We start from the raw sequence: 25,316 nt of genomic DNA on the forward strand, positions 1-25,316 counted from the left end.
GTAAAACGAGGGCAACCATATTGAGCCTACTCATTATGGTTCCTCTTGTCAACGAGTCGTAGTTAACCTACACATAACTAGAAAGATTTGTATTTCCTGCGAAATGCATTGTGAATGCTGTAAGCTGAATATTTTTAGTGAAATTGCAGAAGCAATTGAAGTCAGAAGACTTGGAGAAATGTAAGAAATAGACAGAAGCAGCCAAAACCAAAAGCCCGCAAAATGCAAATAGAAAAACTGTAGAAGAGGAGTGAAAACATTCAGCTATGCAAAAATTTCACCCAAAGACTATTAGACATTCGTGCAGAACACTATTTACAAATAGTGTAAAGTCAGATGTAAAGTCATAACAAGTTTATAAGCTAAAAAGCTAAAGCTTGCTGAAATATGAATGATACCCTCTAGGTTAGGACTAGAACCAGTAACATCCTCTATGCAGAGTGAAAAAAAACTCTAAAAGCTGCAGTTAAAACTAAAACTAGATAAAATAATAATGATAACATTGAAGCTAGCACTATGTTGACCTACTCCTGTTAGGTCAACAATGTGGAAAAAAACAGGAATGTATAAATCAGAAACATTAAAAAAGTAAAACAGTCTGCTATATCCTTTCAAAGCAAAACTTTCTGCTTATCATATGTTGAAGAATATAAAGAGTAAGAAAATGGTTTTAGCTCATCTAGTGCAGAGTGGCTTACATGCTAAAATTAGCTAAAGCTAATTAGCTTAGCTAAGGCTATCACTAGCATATTAATGTCATATTAATGTTAATGCAACAGCACATTAATATTACTGTTGGCATTATGAGACAGGTCTGACAATGACTGTAGAGTGACCTGCAGTATCTGAATCTATGATAGGTTTCACATTTTATCAGCAAACAGAAAGTAATTTTATTTTGAGCCACAAGAGGGCGGAAATGTACTATTTGTTGATGGTGGATAAAACAGAAAATACCTAGCATACTATATAAATACATAGTATATAAGTATTTTCTGTTTTATCATCCATCAAGGTGCTTAACAGAATACTGAAGAAGTGAGGACCTCTTGTTAATGTTTCACAATTCACGACATATCAACATATTTCAACTGCATTTACATTTATGTGTACTTTATCATATAGTAACCTCCGTAATGGACTGGCAACCTGTCCACTGTGTGTGTCATTTCTCACCGAATAAATGCTGGAAATAGACACCACTTCCTGCCGTCACCCTGCAAGGAAAGGCGGGTGTAGATAATATACGGATGTATGGTAACGTATTGATTATTGTTTATGGGATTTATTCACTACATTACCGCCATTGTATCCCAAAAATCAAAGGAATGTTACTTTGCCAATTTGGTCACCTATTCTAGCAGTTTAATTCAAATATTGCAAAACCAAAGAGTGATGAAACTATTATTCTGCTCTAGAAAAAATACCAGATGGTCTGATTAGACTTATTTTAAGTTAGCTGTAAAAGAAAACAGTTAATTAAAAAGTTAAATTATGTTGAAAAAATGGTATTGCAAGCCAGTCCACTGCTGCCGTCCTGGCTTTAAAAAGTCCCAATTACAACATTAAACCACTTTGTGATATTCAGCTAACATAATCATAGAAACAGAATTTTCATATGATTAGTGGTCATTTACAGCTCAAACAAAGGGAATAATCTCATTCAGATAATAGGCAGGAAAATAATAGATGATACATTGAGATTTCTTAACCAATACTGCTCTTGATGTCACTTGACATGCTGTGAAATCTCATTTATCACACAAAGTGCCTTGCCAGCACCTTGGCTATATTAAAACCTTCAACCAGCTTCAACCAGCTTCTGGTTGAAGCTGTGAGCCACATGTCTGTGAAAGTGACGGTGTGAAGAAAGTTGGTGCTTTTACTGACAGATCGTTTTACAAATAATGCAACCTGGAAGTATATATACATATATACCATGACTCAGTTGATACAGTTGGGCTAATGTGAATCAATAAGCAGGTGGGAACATGATAAGCAAGGAACAATGAGCTGATCTAAATAATATGGGCAGCACTTAAAAAGACAAAAGTATGTAACAGCCTGAGGAATAATAAAACTCTTACATAGATTAACATTTTTACAGTTGTCTGTCTTTTAATATTTTTTAACTTCTATGGTCTCCTTATTACAAATCACAATTGGAATGGATTAATATTCATTTTCTTTGACACGTATCTGATTTTTTTTTTAGAAGGGTTTGGAATCTTTACATTCATTCCACGAAATTTATTATTTTCAGAGAACATGTATGAGCAGAAAGGTGTGAAGCTTTGTTGGAAATGTGTATGTTCTAGTGAAGCCCTTTTCTGTCAAACAGGAAGGAGATCATGGGGTCCTGTGCAGTGTTGCTTTTCACACTTACTTCAGGAGGTTTTTTTCTTAAAAACCGCAAAGCCCGTCAAACCTGAATCGCATGTGAAGGATGCTTTTGAGAATAATGTTGGTCTCCTCTGCTATAATTTTTTTGAAGGGGATTTTTAGGTGAAAAGCACATTTTGCAATGACTCTAACTTCAGTCCCTTCCTTCATTCTAACTGATGCAGCAATGTTTAGTTATAAGAATGTCAGAAACACAACTTCCCTTAAAAAACTTATTTCTGTGTTAGGAACACCAGTACATCAAATATAAATGAAAACAAATAAGCATAAGACACAACATTTTGACCACAACAGAACGAGCACAAAGTGTGGCTTACAAAGTCAAAAATGTAAAACGGATGAACGGAGGCAAAGACGACACAGGAAGTTTTGAATAATTTTGTGGTAGCTCTGAGCCACCGTCAAGAGCCACACGAAGGAGCATTTCTTGAAATATCAAGTGAAACTGGTTTTAGCCTTTTGAACTTCTGTCTTTGCACAATAGCTTAGAGTAACAAGTTATTGCTGTGTAACTGGAACAAAATATGCTACTTGAATCTGTTTGTCACTATTTATCTGTATCATAAAGATTTAAAATCTTAAAACTCTGAGTCATTAAAAAATGGACTAAAATAAGTACAGTACATCTTTCAAGAGCAATTTAATTTGCATTGCAGTTGCTTAATTCAAGCCAAAAAATGTAAAGCCTAAGAAATAAAACATCACCAAGGCTACACTTATTAGTGGTGCTTCATATGATTTTTATCAAATAAATGTAAGCAAAGAGTTGTTAAAACATAAATTGCATGTTTATGTTGATCATAGTTTCTAGAAACTTTTATTTTCTATGTTCCTGGTGAACATGTATGACAAAGATGAGCATTTCACTTACGACAGTGAACCCCTGGTATCCACAGGGGTGAGAGACCACAGCTGCCTGTCAATAGCTGAAATCCTTGATACCTGAAGCACCCTCTAAAAAATTACAATTTTAATTATTCAATCTATCAAAATATACCTTAATGTACATAAATACACACAATTGACATGGTTTAGACACCACCATAAACACTAACATTTAAGGTCTTTCCTATCTCCCTATTGGGGGTAAAGCTAATCAGCGCCAAGAAAAATTATTGCCACTTCTGGATTGCTTGCTTTGCAAATCCCCCCCAATAGTAATGGAAAGTAGCATTGTGGCTAGGTATTTCAATTTGATCTGGTTTGAGACAAAGGAGAAATATACTGAAAAGCAACCCACACCGACTGTTACGAACAGTTGAACATGTATGAGCATGTGGGCCTATTTTTCTTTCATATCAGTTCCCTGAGTTACAGGCGACCTATGCTTCCTTGAACAAGTTAGGATAGGTCTTTGGACTATACAAAACATGTCCATTACATTTTTGTGCAAAAAGTCATTCTGAGCATTTAATTATCGACAAAAAAGCTGCAGTGTACTTGTTAGTGGACTGTTTATAGAAGCCCTACAGACCAGAATGGAAGTACCAAAATGTGCAGAAAGTGAATTTTGCCTAATAGGTCTCCTTTAAATCATGTAGAAAACCTATGAGGTGAGCTGAAGGGGGGGGAAGTAAAGGCCTCTCTCTCTCTCAATGTTCCCATCATGTGAAATCCCATAGGAGAAGACCAAGCACTCATTTACAGGGGATTGTGCAAAGTGTTGAGAACAGTAATCTTAGATGAGTCTCACTGATTATTGTTTCTAAAGTAATTATATCCCTTTTTTAACTTGTTAAATAAGTGTACACACAAACTAAAGGCTAAGTTTTTGAGACTGTAGGCATTATATTCTTCAGTTTATGTATAAAATGCAACAAGAGGTATAACTTCATTGTCCATGTTTCAATTTAGTTGCATTTCAGTTGTCTAGTTTCTGTTTATTTTTCAGGCTTTTCCCTCAAAAAGGTTGTTTATAAAAAAATGAGAAGTGTAACTGAACTGGACGGCTCACGAAAAGTCTGCAGAGGAAGAAGCACTGCCGACGTATGTTTTTCCTCTCGGCTCATTGCTACATGGGGCTTCTGGTGGAAATGTGGTCTGACTCACAAGGACACAAACCAATAAAGACACGTGAGGTGGGCAATCCCCGGTACATCCACTAGATTTAGCTTGTCACCAAAAGGGAAAAAGAAAATGGAAAGGAAAAGTTTGCATTAGCCACTCAGGCCCTTTCACTCTAAATGGAAGATATAACATCCTCCACACATCATGTCTAAATATTCAATAAGTGTTTTTTTACTGATATGTACAGTCCAAACCCACAAATGCAAAAACTATAATGTATTACCAAAAGATTAAAAAAAAACAAAAAAACATTTAAACTTTCCAGGTGCTGTCAATCCGTCAGAACAAAAATCTAAATAGGAGTGGCAAAAAATAGACATTACCATTAAATAATATATAGTCATTATGAGAAAGTATTAAAATTACTCAGTCAGCACCTGCATTTTTTTTAAACTGAGGATGGTTTCAGATCACACTTTCTGGCCACAGGATCATCAGAGTTGTAGAGCGTGAGCTCTATGCTGCAATACACAAAACTCCCTTTCACTTCTTTTAAATGTCAGGCAAGACCATTGCTGCAGAAATGCCAGATTTAAATATTTGTTATGCTCAAATTTACACTTAATATTATAATATGTACCCCTCTAAATATGCAAATAAATATTTTTAAGGTTTGTCGTTGTACATAAAGAGTTTTTTTTTTTAATATGATGCTGCAATCATACTTAATTGTCATTTTAAAGTGGCATGTAAGACATTTTTAACTTATTTACAGATGAAACCTTTAGTCACATGTGTGGTTTAGAGTTGACCAAGTTTTGGGATATTTCAGGTCTGAAAAAAAGAGCAAAGAATTTTCAAAATTTCAAAAATTCAGAGTCAGACAACATTCACAGTAACCAACTGAATTTAGATGATGTTAAATAAATAAATAGAGATCATGTCTGTGTGAATGTGGTGCAAATGCAAACCTACCAAGACATGGCTAGATCTGAGAGATCAGCCAAGAAGAATGTTTACAAGAAACGGTCAAATAGCAGATGGTAACTCTGGAGGAGCTGCTGAAAATCCCTGTGTAACATGTTGGTTGCAGCTTCATGTCATGGGTTGCTTTTATTACGCAGGAACAGTTGTAGTTGGTCAGAGTTGACATGAAAAAGGATGGAGCAAAATACAGGGAAAAGAACAGCAAAAAATCATTTGGAGTTTACAAAAGACTCAAAATCTGCTGAGGAATGTTCACCAAAAGACTTTCTGGTGTGCAAAGTGTAGGTCATGAATCTGTGTGCGTGCGTGCCTCCAGCCATATTGGATTCTGAGGTTGGGGTTGGTGAGAAATCTGTGACTGTCCAAGTAATAATTGTGACATTGTTGGGGTTTCCTGCAGGAAGCTTTGAAATTCTTGTTTCAGAGGGCAAACCAAGAATAGTTTTCATAATTATGATGGGTTTTTTGCTTGAACTCCACCATTAGACCTTAACCAATTGATATTTGACTATTGTGCAAGAATTAAGCCTCTCTTATCCACTCTTATCTATGGGAAGAGTGGCATATTTTTTGTTAGAATAATTATGTTTTGTTATCATTCTTACATAAGTAGTTACCAGTTTGTTTTTCATTTAAAGGGTTAGTATTCACACCCCAGAGAGGAGGAATTTGTTAAACCGTGTGAAAGACAAAACTTGCTTTTCCCTAAACCTTGAAGGTACAGCTGCTTCTTATCTTGGGATACTCCTTAAACTGCTTGTGTGTAGAATGTAGTTCTTCCTTGTTTCAGAATAACCACCCCTTGATTTATTACCTCCACATTCCATTCCTGACTCCCTTCTTTCTCCTTTCTTAACAAAAAGACAGGCTCTGCTACAGGGAGTCAGAACGCATGGTAAACACCTTGCAGAAGTGGTTTGCTATGTTTTCTCCTTCTGCAGAAGCTTGGTTGAAAACTCATGAACGTTGTCTGTGGTCCTTTCTTGGTATTTAGGTAAACAAAAGTACCTATCATTTTTGGTAGCACAGTTAAAGATATCAGCCAGACATTTCATCAAAGACCCACTTTAACGTTTGCCAAGTAAAGATCAAGATGCGATGATCAAATGCATTTGTATTGGCTTTTTCAGTCATGAAACATTATTGAATCATCCAAAAAAGTCTACCCTCAGACAGCCTCTTATGACATCATGTAAGGCATGAGCAACTAGTCAGATTTGTTTTGTGTATATCCTTATTGTTTGTTTTTTATTGATTATCTTAATTCATACTGTATGCCTTGTGTGATGTCATTAGCCAGAATGCACCCAAAATAAAATTAGAAGGGTTTATACAAGTACGTATTTTTTTGTTTGTAAAATCCTACATCAGAAATTCATCATTATCCAGCTATGTTTTTAATGGAAAAAAAAAATCTAAAACATAAAGGCCTAACACCTACTGTAACACGGCTGCCTTTGTCAACACAGAACACTATGTATTTGTTAATTGCTTGGAATTAAAAGAGTCCTATTCATTTCCATATTGTTCTTTTGTTTTTGTGTCATTTTTTTAATTTCAACTTTTAGTAAAAAGTTGCTAAACTTGGTTTGGTTACCTCTTTTTTTCGTTACACTGAAACTTTGTGGTTGTAAAGCCTGTGCTACAGTATATGACAGTGCAGTTAGAAATAGAGAAGGAAACAGAGTCTGGGATCCTATTTGACTTTTGAGACTTGGATAAAGTGAAAGAGGACCTAAAACTGAAACACAAGGGTAAAGCTATGTTCTAAAATCAACCATTTTTCTGATAATGCATGCGGTGTGAAAATAAATCAAAAATCTGTGTCTGATAAGAGGGAAAATATCAAACAACTGTGGAGGAAATTGAAATAATACTCTATCAGATAAGAGACCACATTCTCACATATAAAAGTAAATGTCAAGATAAAATCCCACACGTTTGCAGTGGAAAGAAATAAAAAGCCTGCTTTGGTTTTTCTTTTTTTTTTCCGGGGCCACTGGCATTTTATTCAGTGTTGCATTTGCTAGAGGTGTTAACCACTGCTGCTTGCTGTATAGACATGAAAAAACTTTGCAAAGATCACAGCCTACACTTTAGTCTGCCAATTATCCACACATGTCTGAACTACAGTTTTTTCACAAGGAATGGAGTCATCATCTCACCTTTTAAGAATGATACATTTGACTTTATTTTCATGATTGTACAGCAAGAAATGTAAGGACTTGAAAATATATCTTGTTTGACTGATTAATAAAGTTCTTAGTTAATAAACAAAAACTAATCAAGAAGAGATAAATGGTAATTTCTAGTTATAGGTTTTCTAATTGAATGTAATTCAATCCTGTGTCTTTATATTATACATAATTAAATGTAATATCTAATATATTTGCTATTTAGCTGTTAATTCAGTCTTTACCAACTTATGTTTTTCTCAGTTCTATAATCATGCATTTGGCTAATTTAGTTTTTATTTGCCCAATACTGTCCAATTTCAAACGCAAAATTGAAAGCAGGGGGCAATAAGATGAGCGGAAGTTTGTTTTTTTTTCCTGTGGGTTTTAGGGTTTCACTTTCCAGTCTGAAAAAATTCCCTTTTGTCACAGGAGAGATGAGGTAAGCATCTCAAGACTGTATTAAAGAGGGCTTCCACTGCCTCTATCCTTCACAGCTCTTAAGTCAACAAACCTGCTGCTTTCTCATCTTGACCACCGGCTCTATCTCAACTAAGAAACCAAAGATGTCTGGCATCATGAAGGTGTTTCTGCTCCTGGCCGTTGCAGTCTGCATCTCTAAAGCTCAGCGTAAGTTTCTACTTGTGATTAGCATTTTGAAATTCAAAAACTGTAAGAATTTGTCAAATTGGACTAATAACTTTGTTTTTTGTCTGTTTTTAGTGAATGAACCAGGACAGAGCTGTCTTTGTCAGCGTGTCAGAAACGGCGTCTTCTCAAAGGCTGACATAAGGGACATCCAGATTTACCCTGCTTCTATCTTCTGTGACAAAGTAGAGATTGTGTAAGTTACATCTTTTAAGTTAAAATTGTCTTTGCAAATAGACAATTTGCAAAGATTTACAATTTGCAATTTAATTTATATATATATAAATATATAATAACATCACATAAACACCTTACAATAATGAGAAAAAGTGTCACTTAAACAATTCTTTAACGTAGGTCACTATTTTTGATTCACAATCTATGCACGTATGTTAATTAGATGTTGAATGTTTGTTCATCTGTTCAATTTTATGCTAATCTCTCTATTTCTATTCCCACAGTGTGACCAGTGCAAACGGCCGCTACTGTCTGAACCCTGAACTTCAAATTGTGAAAAAGATGCTTACCAGAGTCTTGTGAGTACTACATAAATCTGGGTTTTTCTCTTTTTCCATACACCCACCATTCTCTTACTTCAGTTTCAGAGTGAATTGCACCCTGTGTTAAACAAAATCCTGTTTGCTTTGTTGTCATCTCTAGAAGGAGAAAGGCCGCCTCCATTTCCAAGCCCACCAGTCTCAGCAACAGCTCAGTCAGCAGCAGAACCACAGCTCAGATCTGATTCTTCACGTTGAGCAAGAACCTCCCCTCACCTCCAGCAACAAATGCACCTTCGACAAAGACTGCTGAAGCCTAAGCATATTAAACTATATAGATTTGTTTTTATTTATGCAAATGTGTGTGTATGTAGCACAGCAATCCTGAATGTCATGTTTTCATGCGCCACTGTTCTGAAGTAAGACATTTTTATGATAATTATTTTATTTTTATTATTGTCTTTCATGGCTATTTTTTTTAATAAAAAAAAGAAACCAAATAAGTTACTGATTCTTGAATTTTTCTGAAACCTGAAACCGTTGGGTCCTGCAACAACAGCTCCCCCATGTGGTATAAGGCTGCAAATACAAGATAGTTGAACTGTGTTACGTCACTTTCCATGTCAGGTGCTTTCAGGCATGCTCAGAATATCTTTCATTGAGTGTTAGGAGTTGCTTTCCAGGATAACCTCAATGAACGGCTGACACCAGAGCTGCATGTGGACATTTAGGGGGTCAATGACCAACCAATGCAACATGTTCCTGCGAGGGGTGGCACTGCTTCATTCACTCCCATTGGCTGCTGACCTTCACACCCACACACAAACATATAATTAATCTTAACACTGGCATCAGGACTAAATACTAACCATTACATTTTATATTAATTGCAACATGATACTCACTATCACTTAGTTTGAAACTAAGTTTTAACCTTCAAATGTCTTTTGAGGGTTACAAATAAACAAGCTCAATGTTTGTGAATAGCCATGGATTCACAACTCTTATCAATACAAATGTGAAAAGTGTAGAATAAATGTATGTTTAGATCTGCTGAGTCTTTGCTGGGTAAGATTATTAGTCATAGCCTACTGATTCCTGCAGCTCCTCCAGAGTCATGAGGCTCTTGGCTGCTTCTTTTGTAATGCTATGTTCGATTTGTCTTAGAAATTTGCCTCCAAAATTGGAGTTTAGCTGGGAATTGGTCTTCATTGTGCTGTTCTTTGATATTCTCTCACAAATCTCAGATTTTCACAGTATGGCTGCATTAACACCGAGATTAAAGTAATTCACAATATAAAATCAGATTACTTCTGAAGGGAACTTTGGATTTTATTTATGGAGTATTAAAATTGGCTCCACCCACTATAATCTTTTCGAATTTTTCCAGCAAAAAAAAAAAAAGAAAACAATGGCTTTCTTTTCTTTTCAGATCAATGTGTTTTGTTGTTGTGTCTCAATAGATCCAAATAAAATACATATCTAATATGACAAATAATGAAAAGATTCAAGAGCAAGGAGTACTTCTTAAACTCACTAGCTCTACTTTATTCACTCCTTACTTATGTGAGCTAAACCCTGATAACAGGATGGCCTAGTTATTTATCTCGGGTTAATGACACTTGTCCTCCAGTTGCATCAAACAATAAGAACTGTAAACCACGGCAGCGTCGTTTCACTCTCCTCTGCCCTTTATCCCGCGCCGATTCTCCCGTGCGGGGCTTCAAGTTTCAGACGGTCATTTCTGCCACCGAAAACGATACAGAGGGAGAGAGAGAGAGAAGGTAGGCTCCATCCACTGCTGCCGCGTGTTTAGTCTCTGTTTGCTGTTCGACCAAAAGTCATGGACGAACTAACCGGTGAACAAACATGCAGCGTTCATTCCTGCCATCTGCTGCTGCGGGATCGTGGGGACATTGGCACAGAAATCAGCGCCTTTGAGTTATTTTAACAAACTGACAGAAGGGTGAGTGTTATAACATGCATCGTACACATGTAAACCTATGAAAAGTACGGGACCTAGCACAGACACACACATAAAAATGAGGATTGAATCTGCTGAGAAGATTTTGAATGCAAAAGTTAAAAGGGATCCTGGTCATTTGAACTCCGGCTTTTGCAGAATAACAAGCTATTACTGTAGCACGTTTACGATAGCTTACATGTATTTTTATTTTTGCAAGTCACTGTAAGTGGCTTCCTTTATTTATGACGTGAACAAGTCAGCTGTCTGGGCAGCAGCAGAATAATAAAACAGGCTACCACTGATAGCAAATCAGATTAACTCTAAATAACTGCAGGTTGCGTAGGATGTTTTGTCTTATCTGAAAAAGAAATGGATTTTAGTCTAAATCCAAGGATCTTGTAGTCAGTTCATCTTAGAGTAGATCAGAATTCATGCCAAAGATATTTTATTCATAGTTCATATTCATAATTTATCATTTTTTTTCATGCATGCAATGGCTGCTACTCTGCTCATGGAATAAGTCATTAAATGTGCCATTATACATTGCAGTTCTGAGTGTTTATTATTTAACTAACTAAAATTAGCTTGCATAGTTAAAACTGGAGATCTTACATGACAGACTGGGATTTTCCTGAAGATTAAAGTGTGCTTTTACTGTTAAATGGGTAAAAAGAAAGTGTCCATATAGATAACAGTCTGCTTGAGTAAAACATCCACTTTTTCTAGGCAGAAAACTGAGGGAGGCTGATACAAGAGTGTCTCTGACTGAAATTCATATTAATGACAGTGCTGTACAGTAATCAGACTCTGCAGTTCTATTTAAAGCATGTCCAACAAGACAAGCTTTGCTCTGTGTTCATTCAAGAGAGAATTACTTATTCCTGACTATCAATAATTATTTGTCCTTTTCTAACTCTCTGTCTAAAAGACACAATGAGAGCGGGGAATCAACTTTTTTAAAGACTTCATTTGCAAAAATACAACTAATTAAATTTTTTTGAAAACAGTGTTACTGTTGCAACTGCAGTTCAGCCTGTTGTCTGAATGAACACAGAGGTATTTAAATTCCTCAACCACCTCCACTTCTACTCTCATGATGTAAATATTGTTACTGTTGTTTAGAGTCACGTAGTGATAAGAGACAACAAAAGGTTTGTCAGATATGTATGAATAAAATACAGTAAATAATGAAATGTCTTATTGCAGTAAACCAAATAAGTGCACATAAAGATAATAGGAATTAATTTTTAAAAATCACATTTCACAATGGCAAAATTTCTATATAGAATAAACCCATATTATTATGCATTCTTAATTTTTATTTACACATTCCAGCTCAAACATTATGTTGTTATGTTAGAGATAATAATGTTTTTGCAGCCAACATTAAAACCCACAAAAAACTCAAATAAATGTTCCAAACTTTCACCAGTAGTGTAACAAAGAATGCAATCAACAGCATCCAAATTATATTCACTTAACATATTCTAAATAGTTTCTCTGTCATTTTTAGGTGACATTCCATGCAGGTAAATTTTGTCAAATTCCTGACAATAGCTCCTATAACTTCCACAGTTTGTTTTAAAGCCTTGCCGTCAAGAGAGTTTCCACATGTTTTATGAGCTTTAGTTGGTTTGGAAAATCCAATAATCTGTGATTCAGCAGCAGACGAAATTGTTAAGTGTGTAAATCCCCAGTCTTTCAATCGTAAAACAAAAACAAGTCTGTTAGTGTCAACGCCCAGTCTATTCAAAATTTGTCAAGATTGTGAAAGTCCTCAGGTGTGGTCCCAGATTTAGAGTTTGAACTGGAGCGGATCAAATGTTACTAAGTTTGCTTAAAGAAGAGAAATAGCTTTTGACTTATTTTGTAATACATATGCCACTTGAGATTATTGCACCCACATCAGTATGCCACAACAAAATCACCCAGAACTGATTGCTGCACAACCATTCAACACAGTGTGACGTTGTGTGTTTGCAGGTGTGTCACGCTGAGCAGAGAGAGCCAGCCTTCTGTCTTTTGTGGTAATACCCCTTGTTCTGGTGTCAAAATGGCCACAGGCCAAGGAGACATCCCAGGTATTTAGAAACAACACATTAACTTTAATAAAGACTTGAATCTGTATCTATTTATGCTGAGCGTTGGCTTGTTTGTTGCCATTTTTCAGCACTTGAGTCTGGCATGTCTGGCCTCTGTGTTGCCTTATCATCTCCCTCTGGAATACCTCGCCACAACATCAGCTACGATGAGCACATGGATATCCCCATGCATCACCCTCCTGCAGGCATGACAGTAAACCTCTGGAAAGACCCTGTCATTCCTCGGCACAGGTTCTGGAACAAAGAGGTGCTCCTTGTTTGTTTACACTTTTAAGCCCAGATAGTTTTTAGCTGGGTACTTAATGTTCTTTGCTTGAACTCATGCCAAACTGGTCATGCATATTTGAAGGCTCTTGCTCACTTTGTGTTCTAAAAAGAAATTAGTTTCTAATTTCTTCCTTAAACCTGTGATATTAGGTAAGTGAGAATGGTGACAAGATAACGTGTGAAGCATCATTACCACCCAAGTCCCCAGGGCCTGTTGTAAAGGCCAAAGCCACCACACTGATGAGTTCCCTTATGTCAAGTAAGTCAACTGAAGGCATTTAAAAATTATTTGTGTTTCTGTTTCCAAATACATACTGTCCTTTGAATATCACAGAAATTTCTATGCCATCTTAAGAGTGTCTGTGAAGCAATAGAAGAGAATATGTAACTATCTGACTCTTTCTCCGTATTTCCATTTGCAATCAGGAAAGTCCCAAGAAAACCTTCAGAAGTTTGAGCACCAGGCAGGACTGACTGAGGCTGTTTATTCCCCCCACAAGGGCCTCACTGCAGAGGAGACCCAGTTCCACAGAGTAGCTGATGGCAAACTGCCAGTAAGTTTGAACAAATGTGGGCAGCAGTATTTGTCCCTAAGCACCACAACAATCTGAAAAAGCAAAAATAATTCAATACAGTAGCGTTGTTGCAGATAGTTGTATGGAAAGAGTGTCAAAACTTCTGTAAAATAAGGAATTGCATTTCCTTACTTTACTGCAAGTCCAAGCCTGAATCATTAATTCTTCTAACATATGCATAACTCTTGAGTTTTTGATATTTTTTCAAATTACAACACACTTTAATGTTTGTCATTCAGATTTTACCTAATAGAACAACACAAATTAGAATAGGTCAGAGTGGTCAAGTCCAGTCCACAAGGGCTATTATCTTGGAAAGGATGTGTGCCTTGGCTAAAACCCCTGAATCAAATGAAGGACTCATTAGCAGGCATCTATTGAGCTGCTAATGATGCAGCTCAGTAGATGACTGGCTTCTTTTCCCAGAAAGAACCCAGTCATCTGATTTAGGTGTGCTGCGGTGGGGAAGCATCCAAAGGATGAACGATTGTAGCTCTTGAGGATTGGACTTTGGACGTTAAAAGATGAGGCTATAAAGTTTTCAGTTTCTTTGAAAAATACAATTTACAAAGTCTGGTACACCTACATGTACACAACCACCATAGCAGGTGTCAGCATCATCAAATGAAATTATGTTGTGTTGTGCCACATTCCCAAAGCAATTATTGTAACAGCTCTAGAGTCTGAGACAAAATTCCCTACAAGCAGTGGCAGTTCTAGGGCATATTTACCAGGTGGTGGGTATGGGGTGTCAGTGCTTTTTCATGTGGTTGTCACAAAACAAAAACAAAACAAAAAAACATGCTAATATTGTATTATGAGTCAAAGAGCCAATTGTGGATTCCTGAAGTTGAACGTGCAGCACCCCAATTAATTAATTGTCAATGTAAAACTCTGTAAGTGTCTAGAATTGTCCAAGCCTACATGGGCAGTAAAGTGTCTTAATAGGAATGGCATAGGCAAATCAAGCGTAGATTTGATTTAATTTTGTGTTGGTGTGTTATATCAATCCCCACTGAAATACAATTATATTTATTGATGTAGCATGAAAAATAATGGACCTTTTATAGTTGAATGCAGCATGGTGAGTATAAATTGTCTTATATAAGACATTTCATTTGGAAACATGTTATTTATTCAACATTCAAAAGGTGTTAATAGTCGAGTAGGTTGTAGCTGAGAACAATGGGAAATAAAATGTTTTACTAAGCTTTGATCTTTGATTTTTGGATTATTTGGGGGATCCATAAAAACTGAGTGATAACAGTTGACATTCACAGAGTGCCTGCTACTGTGTGGTTGGTTTTCTGGACATAATTGTTCTGTTTACAGGTCTAATTTTAACTGATAGATTCCTTCTTACCAGCTGTCAAATGACTTGTTCCAGATCCACATTGTTCCTTAATGTTGTTGCTAGATCACCTGACACAGACGGATTCTCCCTGCACGGATGCGTAGATTCTTCAAAAACATACTTTTATTGCAAAATTATATACTAAATGTTCAGCAAAAACACCATGATGATGTTGAAGTGAACGAAACGGTGTACAACATCTTGATAAACAAATTACGCAACGGGTTCTATGCCTTATCAGTGCTGTTGCTAGGTAACACCCTTCATATGAGGCGAGGCCTCCTCTTCCAGCGAAACGAGCCAATCATCGCGCTCCTCCCAAAACAAGGCCGTTTTCGGTGTATAACGCTGACATCGTCGTGTTTTTAAGAAATAATCCTACACCGAAACGAGCAATTATGGACAAAATGAAGAGAGCTATCGAACTGCGGCGTCAAAGAAAACTCATCATAAAAAGGTCGGTCCTGATTTAGCTTTACTTTATTTCTAGAATTCTACATTCTTACAAAAGGAGGCCATTGCAAACTGCTGTGCTACGTAGCAGTGCTAGTGCTAGAGCTAACGCGATAAAACAGACTATCCAGACGTTTCTCTGATTAATTTTGTTATGCCACAATAAATCACATGGACGGGATTGATTAATTAAAGACGCATATTTGTTGGTTAAGTAATCATAATTTTGTAACAATAGATAACCGTCCGTCGATTGCTCATGTGGTCGCCTACAAGCTTTTACTACGACCCGACTGGGCCAAATATTTAGAAACGCTTTTGAATCAATTACTGTTATCAAAACCCTTACACTACTATTCATCAATTGAGAATGTTGAAAATTAAGACGTGTAAGGTTAGTTTAGCTTCTGCTTCACATTTGCCCTTCAAATGTTGTTGTTTTCTGGAGATCAATTATGCTTTTATTGTTTATGTAAACTAAATGCATTTGTTATAGGAGAAAACGTATAAAGGTCGAAATCGTGTTATTTTATTGGGTTAAAATAAGGGGATGTAACTGTGCTTTGCATTTCTTTTCTCTGACTTTCAGCAGTGTAAGTCATATGGAAATTGAAAATGCAACCTTCCTAACACAAAGCACGTTTATTAATATACGTAATTAAAATTAGATGCCATAAATTTAATAATATAGGCATTTATACACTACCTGGCCAGAACAGTCTCCACCATATAAATGTCACACACTCTGGTTGTTTTGATAAGCTGCTGCAATGTCACATAAGATTTATTTCCACCCAGTTTCTTTCATTTGACTGTCATGGAAGAAATTACTTTAACAAGAGTCTGGATGAGAAGAAATAAGAAATTTATTAAAACCTTGCGAGGTGAGAACAGAAATACAGAGTCAAATGAGTCTGTCAGTGTGCTCTGATCTGGCTTCCTTTTATAGGTTCTGGTCAGAGAAGAGAAACTTTATTGGACAATAGGTGTGAATCCCTGATTGTTAGTACCAAGAATTATGTGGAGCCCAACCCAGAGGGTCTTGCCATTTGTCTATTGTAAGGAAAGGGGTAGTTATAAGGAAAGGGGGTTGTTCTTTAATGCTAAAGGGGGCAGATAAGTTCTGGGTTGGAGAATTAACACAAGATAGTCTCCAGGATCAAGGACGTCCCCTGCTTTTTTTATGGCACTGTAGAAGTCTATAGGAGAGCAGCTTGATCAATCTCATGATAAGATCATGCAGACACATGATCTCATCATCAGACACAATCTAAAGCACAAAAGAGCACATTATACAATTTTCCATTACATTGACCTCAAGATCCTATTTTGATGATGAGGAAAGTCTTAACCCTGCGTAAAGCCTCCAGTACATCCCTAAAAATCTCAATGGGGATAAGATCCTGACTCTGTGGTGGTCAATCTCTGGGTGAGAATGACTGTCATGATCCCCACTTTTTCACAATTTTACCCCGATGGATCCTGACATTTGGCATCTTGGATAAGCCGTGTATTCAGTGAGAAAAAAAAAAATCAAATCTACCTGGCCATTCAGTATATGCAACCATAAATATTGATATTTATGGCTGCCAGACATTAATGAATCAAATATTGAGAGGATTCCAGTTGTTTTGAAGTTTAGTGTGGTATTAACTATGGATGCATTATGATGTAAGTTGATATATATATATGACATTGTTGGAAATTATTAAGCTTGTTTAATTTATCATGCATGAATTGACTCATTTATTATTGCGACAGGCCTAAATATGAGTTGATTAAAAATCAGATAAATGCAATGTACAGTTCCTTTGAATAATCGGTGATTATTCAAAGGAACTTTGAGCGCAATTTTTTCCAATATTTTCTGTTGGATTCAACAGAATCACCTTGATAAAGAACCTGCTTTATCTTTATGTGTTTGAATTTTTTTCAAGTGGTTTATTGTTTCTTTTTTCATGTCAGTCATGTCCCCTTTAACCTCACGCCTGACACCACAACAAGTGAACTATGACGCACATTATCATTAGTTTTGACCTGAGTGCCCAGTTAAACGACCTCCGCCCTTTTGCATTGTGTACTCAGTAATGTTTGCTTTCTAAATAGGATCAGTGCTGTGCCTCCATCTAACTTGTTGACATCCTTGATTTGAACTTGTTAAAACATGTATAACTTTCACATTTATAAGCTTGTTGAGAGACTAGCAGGTTTAATGAGTGTTGTTTTTTTCTGTCTTTTATTTTTATTTTGTTTGGTTTTTTTGCTCTCCTGAGTAGAAGTTGAGAATGCCGGGGGACTTCAAGGAGGACAGGCTTTCAACATCTGCACAATCGACCCCAAGTGGCACGCCTTCAGTCACCCCCTCTGTTACCCCTCTCTCATCACCAGCTGTTAATCGCAGGTGAGGTTTGTCTGTGAAACATTTTCTTATTTTCACAATTAGACATTACTGATTGAACCTGAATATTAAAACAGTAGAAAAAAAACTTTGAATATTGTTGTTTGGCTGTTTTTTTTTTGTTTGTTTGTTGTTGTTTTTTTCAAATTACACTTCTGGTTTGTGGGGATCCAGGAACTGGTTCCAGCTGAGTCCGACCCATTACATTACTGCACCTGAGCCTAATAGACCCGACCCTAACATAGACATGGGAGGAAACGAAGGAGGAGGAGGCCTGGATAAGTGGAACTTCTTTGGAACCCGGTCTGTGGTCCACAAGTCCCCCACGGACCCAGGCTCTGAAACCAGCACAGGTGGGAGCTTTAAATGTACTGTCCTACATCGTGGATGGGAACAATGTTGCTCTAACTGTGATGCTAGCTCTTGAGACATCATGATTTAACTATGATAATGACACTACCTCCAGCTGTGAAGCCAGATTTTTCCTCATGTATCCCTCATCAGACATATTGAATGACAAATACTTCATTTGTACACAGTGAGTGATGTTATGCAAACCATCAGACTCTGGTGGTTACATGTTTTAGTTTTAGCACCTGAAACAACATAAACCAGTCAGACCGGCAGTTCCCAAAACCATGCAAAAATAAAAACCTTGTAAAAGCGCATGCATGGGGTAAAAAGCTCGCAGGGTGTAATGGACCCGTCTCTTAAGACCATGGGAGAGTTGGAAATAAGACGCCACGATTTATATATTTTATCACATATTCATGTAAGAAATATTTTAATTGCTTTTTGGTGTTTTTATTTGTTTAAATCTAACGGTTTATATAATCATTCTTCTTAATTATACCTTCTCATAATGTCTGTTGTTGCTGACAGTAAAATCTAAAGTACAAGTGCTAACTGTTTACCCAATTTGCACCTGGGTGTGAAAGATTTAAGTACATAGGCATAAAATGGCTTGTTTACTGTTGCTTGTGGAAGCAGGAAGGCCCTAGATGTTAACGAGTTACAAGAAATAAAGAAATTGTGAATTGGCAAGCTAAATTAAAACAACCTTTGTTATATGTTGTAAACATTTAATAAAAAAAAAAACTAACAGGAAATTGCTTGTTTCCAGCAACAACAAATATTTAAAAATAACTCTTTGGCTCTTTCTTTTAAACTTGAATGGTCTGTTTATTAATCAAAATCTACCACATCCTTCCAGGCTTCTCCCTGCAGTCCTACTTCGGTCTGCAGAAGTCTTCTACGATGGATGGCACCAACACACAGATGAGCCAAAAAGTGGAGGAGCCTGCCAAATTCATGCCCCCCAAGATTGAAATCTCAGACCCTGAGTCTAAGCGGGTTTCTCCACGGCCCCACAAACTGAAACCTCGGGATATGAATGTTTTGACACCGTCAGGCTTTTGAGGCCAGCCCAGATGTCTACATCCCTTCTCTCTCTTACCCCCCCTCCTACATGGTTGCTAATTTACTTTCATGTCCTCTTCTGCCTCCTCTACTTCCCTGCAAATTCCTTGAGAGGCTAAGAGGAATGAGGACCACCTGAGAGTGCTGGTTCATCACCCCCATGAGACGCCACCGCAATGTTACACTTCCCATCAGACATTTTCATATGTCCATCTTTTAGGTAGTTTTCTTCCTTGGCCTACCAACTTAATGTGCAATTTAAATAATAAAAAAAATGGAATAAGCGATTTAATTTGTGACCTTTACGATACTTTGATTAATTGATGTGTCACTTTGTGGGTGCATTGGAATGAACTGACCTGGTTCCATTGTTTGCAATGGTGTGAGATTGGAAGTTAAATGTAATCTCTGGTTCTTTGCAAAAATTAGTCACTTTACATTGCTTCCTTTACTAAAATGGAACTCCTTTTTTAGTTTAAAATACTCAGATGCCTGTTTTATAATTTTGTTGTTGTTGTAATGTTAAATAAGCTGATAGATTTACTGATGTTGTGCTTCTCTCTGTCAGCATGCAGAGTATAGCATGGTGTATGACTGATAATGTGCTTAAACATGCAGTGTGCTTGCTTTGGGCAGAAGAGTTGGGTCTTTGTTTTTTATTATTTGAAAGAGTGTGTTATTGTGCTCTGAAATATGACTGTTGTGAATTGTTTTTATATTGTTTTAATTCCTTAATTTTCATATTGTCCTGCTTTAAATCAATTTTATTTTAAGGTAGCTGGTAGTATTAATACTTTGGATTTATGGCACAGCAACAAACTACTGCAATGCAAAACAAGCTACCCCGCACATTTGCATTGAAGTGGTTCATTTCCATATATATTTTTTTTTCATTGTGTGTTCAAGAACTGAGCTGGATTAATGGGAAGAAGTTGAATTTTGCAAAGTAATTGCACAAGGGAGCAAATCCCCTACTGGCGTCTGAATAATAAATCATTCAAAGCAAATAAAGATGGACTTAAGGCTTGTTCTTTTACATCATCACATGCCCAGATTAATTTATAGACCTTATCCTGACAAAAGTGTCAGGATTTTGACACTTTCTATACAGAAAGTAATTTACTTGCAGAAATTACTGCAAGTAAATTTCTGACTAAATTTGCTTGCAGTTTTTGACCAGAAGATGGCACAATTTGTCCAAAGTGAGCGCTCTGAGAGATCATGACTTCATGTTTCCTTATGGCGTTCATTGATGATGAGTTCAAATTGTTAAAATAAGGTGGCAGGGAAATCAAAATCATCTTTTGATTTCTCTTCTTTCATTGATGCTGAAACAATGACACACAGAAAATCTAATATACTTCTTCATGTATAGGGAAGAATTTCAAATTGCTTTTAGTCACAACTACCTGGAAAATGTTTTATATTACTACCTGCTAAATAGAAAACTAGACTCTCCCATTTTTATTGTAATTATGAGCTATGAGTTCAAGAATCAGGAAACCCACTTTAGAATCAGACCACGACAATGACCTAATTACACATATCTCTTTTATTATGCGCGTATGTTCTGATTACATTTTCTTTAGAAGACCCGTTTCACCCAGTTACTCAGTTTAATTAATATCTGTCCTATTTTTTTTATTCCTGCGTAATAATAAATAGTAGCTCATGTAAATATTTGCTTTCATTTCATGAACCAGTCTCAAACATTTAATTAGTTTTGTTCTGTCATCAGAAATTTTATTGCATTAATAACACTGTTGACAGTTTTAGTGCGAGTATCATTTATTTTGATATCTTCCCATCGAAGCAAATATGAGCAGAGAAACGAGCCAGAAGAAAACGTCAGCATAAATCAGTTTTACCTTTCTAAGCTCAGCTTGAGTTACAGCTTTTAAAATTTGCAGTCAATGTTCACATCCTGCATATATGTGTACATGCAGCTTATTTACAGATGTGAGAAGAAATTGTTGATACTCTTAGTTAAGATTAATGAAAAGCCTGAAAATATATTAACCATTTATTGCAGTAGCTTAGTCTCACAATTGAAATTTTAGAAAACACATTTTTCACTTTCCGTGCCTTTTTTTCAATGGTGAAAACAAAAAAAATAAAATAAAATATGGAAACAATTGCTTTAAATCTTTGGCAGTACAATTATCAACTACTTTGTATGTCAATTTTTGCAATATGCAATCACTTAGTCTTTCTTTGGAAAATTTCCCAGACTTGGGAATAAAGAGGCATCTCTCTTTCCACCATCTCATTAAATCATCCTCATTCCTGGGTTCTTTTTCATGCTCCTGTCTCTTCAGCTCAGTCCAAAAGATTAAACTCTGGTAATGGCAAAAGATTCATTTTGTGTCCAGTGAATCATTTGAGAGTTGACTCCTTTTCCATTTTTTGGCAACTTCCATCAGATTTTTGTTTAAAATCCAGTGGTATTTCAAAGCGTTTGTGGAACTGTGCACTCAAATAAGATTCCCTTTAAGGAGCCAAATGAGCACTTTGAAGGAGAAACAGGCTTGCATCACCACAGACCCTTCAACATATTAATTATTTGCTTTAATTCTACATTCACCGGAGAATACTGAAAAGCCCATCCTGGACTAATCTGGCCTAAGGTTCCATTTTCAGTTAAACTCGTCCAGTTTAGCAAACTCCAAGTGTTTACACATGTGATGTTGGGGCAGAAAAGTGTTTTTTTCAGCCATCTCTCCCAAGGAATTGTTTGCTTGTATATAGCACTTACTGGTTTACAATGGAGACTTGCTGACCCAAGATAGCAAAAAAAAAAAAAATTTTTCAAATAAACATAATTCAAACCCATTTTAATTCATATAGGTGAGAACTTGTAGTTGATCTAGAACACTAATTGGTAATCCATAAGGCGCAATATTGATGGAGATAAAACATCTTCAGAGCCCCATGTTAGAGGGCTACAGCAAAGAGTGCTACCATTAATTGCGTGAGTGATGCCTTGGTTAAAAGTTGCTCATACTGTAGACTAATTTAATGAGATATTGTTTTAAGTAGATTTGGGCAGTATGATTTTTTGTTCTTTTTTTTATGCTGTTTCAGTGTTATCTTTATGTCCTTCTTCAGCTTTTGTGTTTTTGATTTTTAAGATTTGTTTTAGAAAGCTCTTTGTGGTTTTGTTTTGCAAAGTAAGTAAATAAAACCTTTGTTAATAAAGGTTGGATTTTTTTCTTTTGTCACTTCTAAGTTTGAGATTAATCTGTGCTTTTAGCCATATTTACTAGGGGTGCCAATAAATTTGTCTTCGTCTGTAATTAAGGGTGTGCCTGCAGTCTCTGTTTTAGTTGTTTTTGCAAACACTGGAAAGAAAACCTAACTCATTTAAAGCAACTCAGCTAAAAGGAAAAAAAAAGAAGAAAACGCTAGAAAAAAAAGTCTGTATGTTTTGTTGTGGCTTAGGCTAGAAGTGATGTAGACGGACACAAAGCAAACGGCAGAAATGTGGTGAAGTTGTGGCAAGAGAAAGAAAGCGTTTGTGTAAAACTACAATGACAGATGAAGGTATTCCATCTTGAGATACATTGTTTTGAGACATGAAAGACAGCACATACTGCTGGGACACAATGTCTGTGTCGGTAACACTAAAACAAAAACATACACACAGCAGCACCGCAAAGCTAAGTGGGTGGGGGACTGGGAGGAACAGAAACATGGAGATGGGGAAACTGAGAGGGATGGGTGGAGTGCCCAAGCCATCATGATGTAATACAATTTTTTCTCTTTCTCACTGGATCCGACATAACATTGCAGCATACCCCTCACCCCACACAAATCAGAGCACCACCCAGCAAGAGTGACCACGGCTCCGAACAAAACAGCTCTGCTGCCTCCGCAGTCTGAGACACTTCACTTACTCACCTCCATGGGTTTAGAAAAAGAAAAATATTGTTTGGCTAAAATCTTTCCTTGACAACCTCCAAACAGTGACTTCAAATTGGTGACACCCTGAGCATGAAACAACTTACCGTTACCAGTCTGTGTACCAGTTTACTGGAAACCACGGCATCCAGTATCAGCTGCCTACACGTATCCGGAAGCACGTGTGTCAGTAGTAAAACGTCTGGGAAAAGGTTGTTAAAGTGTAAATGGGAATAGAGGTCAGCTAGGAGCATGACATGAATGAGCTTTTATCCAGTATATATGTATGTATCCCGGGGTTTTATTGGGACTAAACCAACATGAAGCAATGTAAAATTGTGCAGTAGAAGGAAATTTCTTTTTTCACAACTAAAAAGCTGAAAAATGTGAGTTGTTGTTTTGCATATGGTACCATCTTCTCTGTCACCTTTAAATGAAATCTCATATATTAAATGAAAACTTCTGGGGGCGATCCATTAACCCCAGGAGTTTCATAATTAATAAATGGAGTTCAACTATTTGTAAATTAATCTTAGTAGAAATGCAACTTTTCTGTGGGGTCCTGGAGAATATTAGTGAAGAAACAGCACCATGAAGACCAAAGAACAGAGCAGGTCAGGGAGAAAGCTCTGGAGAAGTTTATTTAGTATGAAACATTTATACTGAAATTACTGTACATTACAGCTAACTCTAGCTACTGACTAGGTGACTTCAGAGGGCTGTTACTTTGGATTTTATCAAGGGGGAACAAAGTAACTGGGCTGAATACAAAGGCACATCAAACTGAATGTGTGTAAGTACTTTGCAAAAAAGTTATTTGCTCCTGTGTACACTTAAGAGTTAACAGGGATTATCTCTTAGGCTGGTATAGAAAATAAAGTCCATATTTATGACTAAAACTTGATCTGCACTAAATAATTAAATTTTTATTTTTTTTTACTGTAGTTCCTTTAGTGTCTCAATCTACATTTTATAATATAAATTCCTTTAAGAACCAATGAAATTGAATAGTCCACTCAGGCAAAGGTACACTTAAGATGTGATAAGATACTTGCACTCTAAATTAGAGATTTTATTACTAATACTGATATCTGTTTATTGCTTTCTGTTTACATATCCAGTTCCTTTTATCTATGCAACCAAGGTCATTAATGATCACTAAAAATTAACCAAGACAGACTTTTACTTCTGAGTAAATGTGGTTATTCACACAAGTGACGGAAAAATGGAAAGAAATACTCGTACAGGGGTCTCTTTTGACGTCTTTTTGTGTTGCAATATCCGAGTCCAGAACCCCTCAAACACATATGGGAGTGATTCACAGGGAACTGGCCCTCAGATGAACTGAGATGATGACGGAGAGAGAGAGAAAACTTTGGTCTCAGTGTGTGTGAGCAGGATAGAGATGTGACTGCAGATCAGATGTTGGAACTGTCCTACTTAAAGAAAGTATCCTCATCTGATTTCATGAGCCCTGGAGGTATGGGCTTGGCTGGGCTGGGCGCTTTCAACCACCAAGCTGATCATTGTAGTTAGAAGATCCGAACAGTCAAAATCTGAAACAAACTCTAAAAATGTTAAAATATCTAAAACAAAAAATGTAGTAACATTGTACTGGCATTTATATGTTTATTCACTTATCATATATATTTTTTCATCATATTTTTCAAATTTGTAATGTCTCTGACAATTATATCAATGTGCCTTTTCATTTATGAAGAGTTAAGTGTGCCAGCATTGGGTGTGGCTTTTTTTTTTTTTGGCCAATGGAATTTGAACTTATGGCTTATTGATTAAAATGGTTGTAAAGAAATATTTTTGGACAAACTTCAAGAAGAAAAGATTCCCCCAATAGTTCTTCTAGTAGTGGATTACTGCTGTCTGTGTATTACACTCATCTCTACTTTAATATAACCTGTGGTAAAAGAAGATATGTAAAAAAAGTTCAAGCATGTGTTAGTCAATTCATCCCTTCGCTTTTGTGTATTTTGCAGTTTTGATTGTTGTACCTAACTACATCAACAATGTGTCAATTCATTACTGCTGGGAGCTTGTTCTTGTGAATGACAGTTTATGGATGGATTCAGTATTTTATTTTCTCAATATGTGTATCCATGTCTGATTTCTCAAATCATTCATAAGTGTTTTTTGTTTTTTTTTACATTT

At 36.4% G+C, this 25,316-nt stretch overlaps 2 protein-coding genes across 2 annotated transcripts; both read left to right on the forward strand.

The window, feature by feature from the left end:
* Positions 1-8,052: 8,052 nt before the first annotated feature.
* Positions 8,053-9,213, forward strand: LOC102236467 (C-X-C motif chemokine 10-like). The gene is made up of 4 exons (XM_005795311.3): positions 8,053-8,201; positions 8,295-8,415; positions 8,681-8,755; positions 8,880-9,213. The coding sequence occupies exons 1-4, from the start codon at positions 8,138-8,140 to the stop codon at positions 8,959-8,961; spliced, it is 342 nt and encodes a 113-aa protein (XP_005795368.1). The 5' UTR covers positions 8,053-8,137; the 3' UTR covers positions 8,962-9,213.
* A 1,183-nt stretch (positions 9,214-10,396) lies between these two features.
* LOC102236717 (putative monooxygenase p33MONOX) lies at positions 10,397-20,261 on the forward strand. The gene is made up of 9 exons (XM_005795312.2): positions 10,397-10,500; positions 10,592-10,682; positions 12,666-12,763; positions 12,853-13,031; positions 13,202-13,310; positions 13,478-13,605; positions 17,710-17,834; positions 18,006-18,184; positions 19,045-20,261. Exons 3-9 carry the CDS (start codon positions 12,736-12,738, stop codon positions 19,248-19,250), a joined length of 954 nt encoding a protein of 317 aa, XP_005795369.1. The 5' UTR covers positions 10,397-10,500; positions 10,592-10,682; positions 12,666-12,735; the 3' UTR covers positions 19,251-20,261.
* The last annotated feature ends 5,055 nt before the right edge of the window (positions 20,262-25,316 follow it).

This window comes from Xiphophorus maculatus, chromosome 23 (genome assembly GCF_002775205.1).
Source record: "Xiphophorus maculatus strain JP 163 A chromosome 23, X_maculatus-5.0-male, whole genome shotgun sequence".
NCBI classification, from domain to species: domain Eukaryota; kingdom Metazoa; phylum Chordata; class Actinopteri; order Cyprinodontiformes; family Poeciliidae; genus Xiphophorus; species Xiphophorus maculatus.

Bases quoted from the DNA above. Each gene is read 5' to 3' on its own strand.
- LOC102236467 (XM_005795311.3), top strand. From the start codon at position 8,138: ATGTCTGGCATCATGAAGGTGTTTCTGCTCCTGGCCGTTGCAGTCTGC. The intron at 8,202-8,294 runs GTAAGTTTCTAC...GTCTGTTTTTAG, and splicing joins CTGCATCTCTAAAGCTCAGC to TGAATGAACCAGGACAGAGC. The intron at 8,756-8,879 runs GTGAGTACTACA...TGTCATCTCTAG, and splicing joins AAGATGCTTACCAGAGTCTT to AAGGAGAAAGGCCGCCTCCA.
- LOC102236717 (XM_005795312.2), top strand. From the start codon at position 12,736: ATGGCCACAGGCCAAGGAGACATCCCAG. The intron at 12,764-12,852 runs GTATTTAGAAAC...GCCATTTTTCAG, and splicing joins AGGCCAAGGAGACATCCCAG to CACTTGAGTCTGGCATGTCT. The intron at 13,606-17,709 runs GTAAGTTTGAAC...TCTCCTGAGTAG, and splicing joins TAGCTGATGGCAAACTGCCA to AAGTTGAGAATGCCGGGGGA.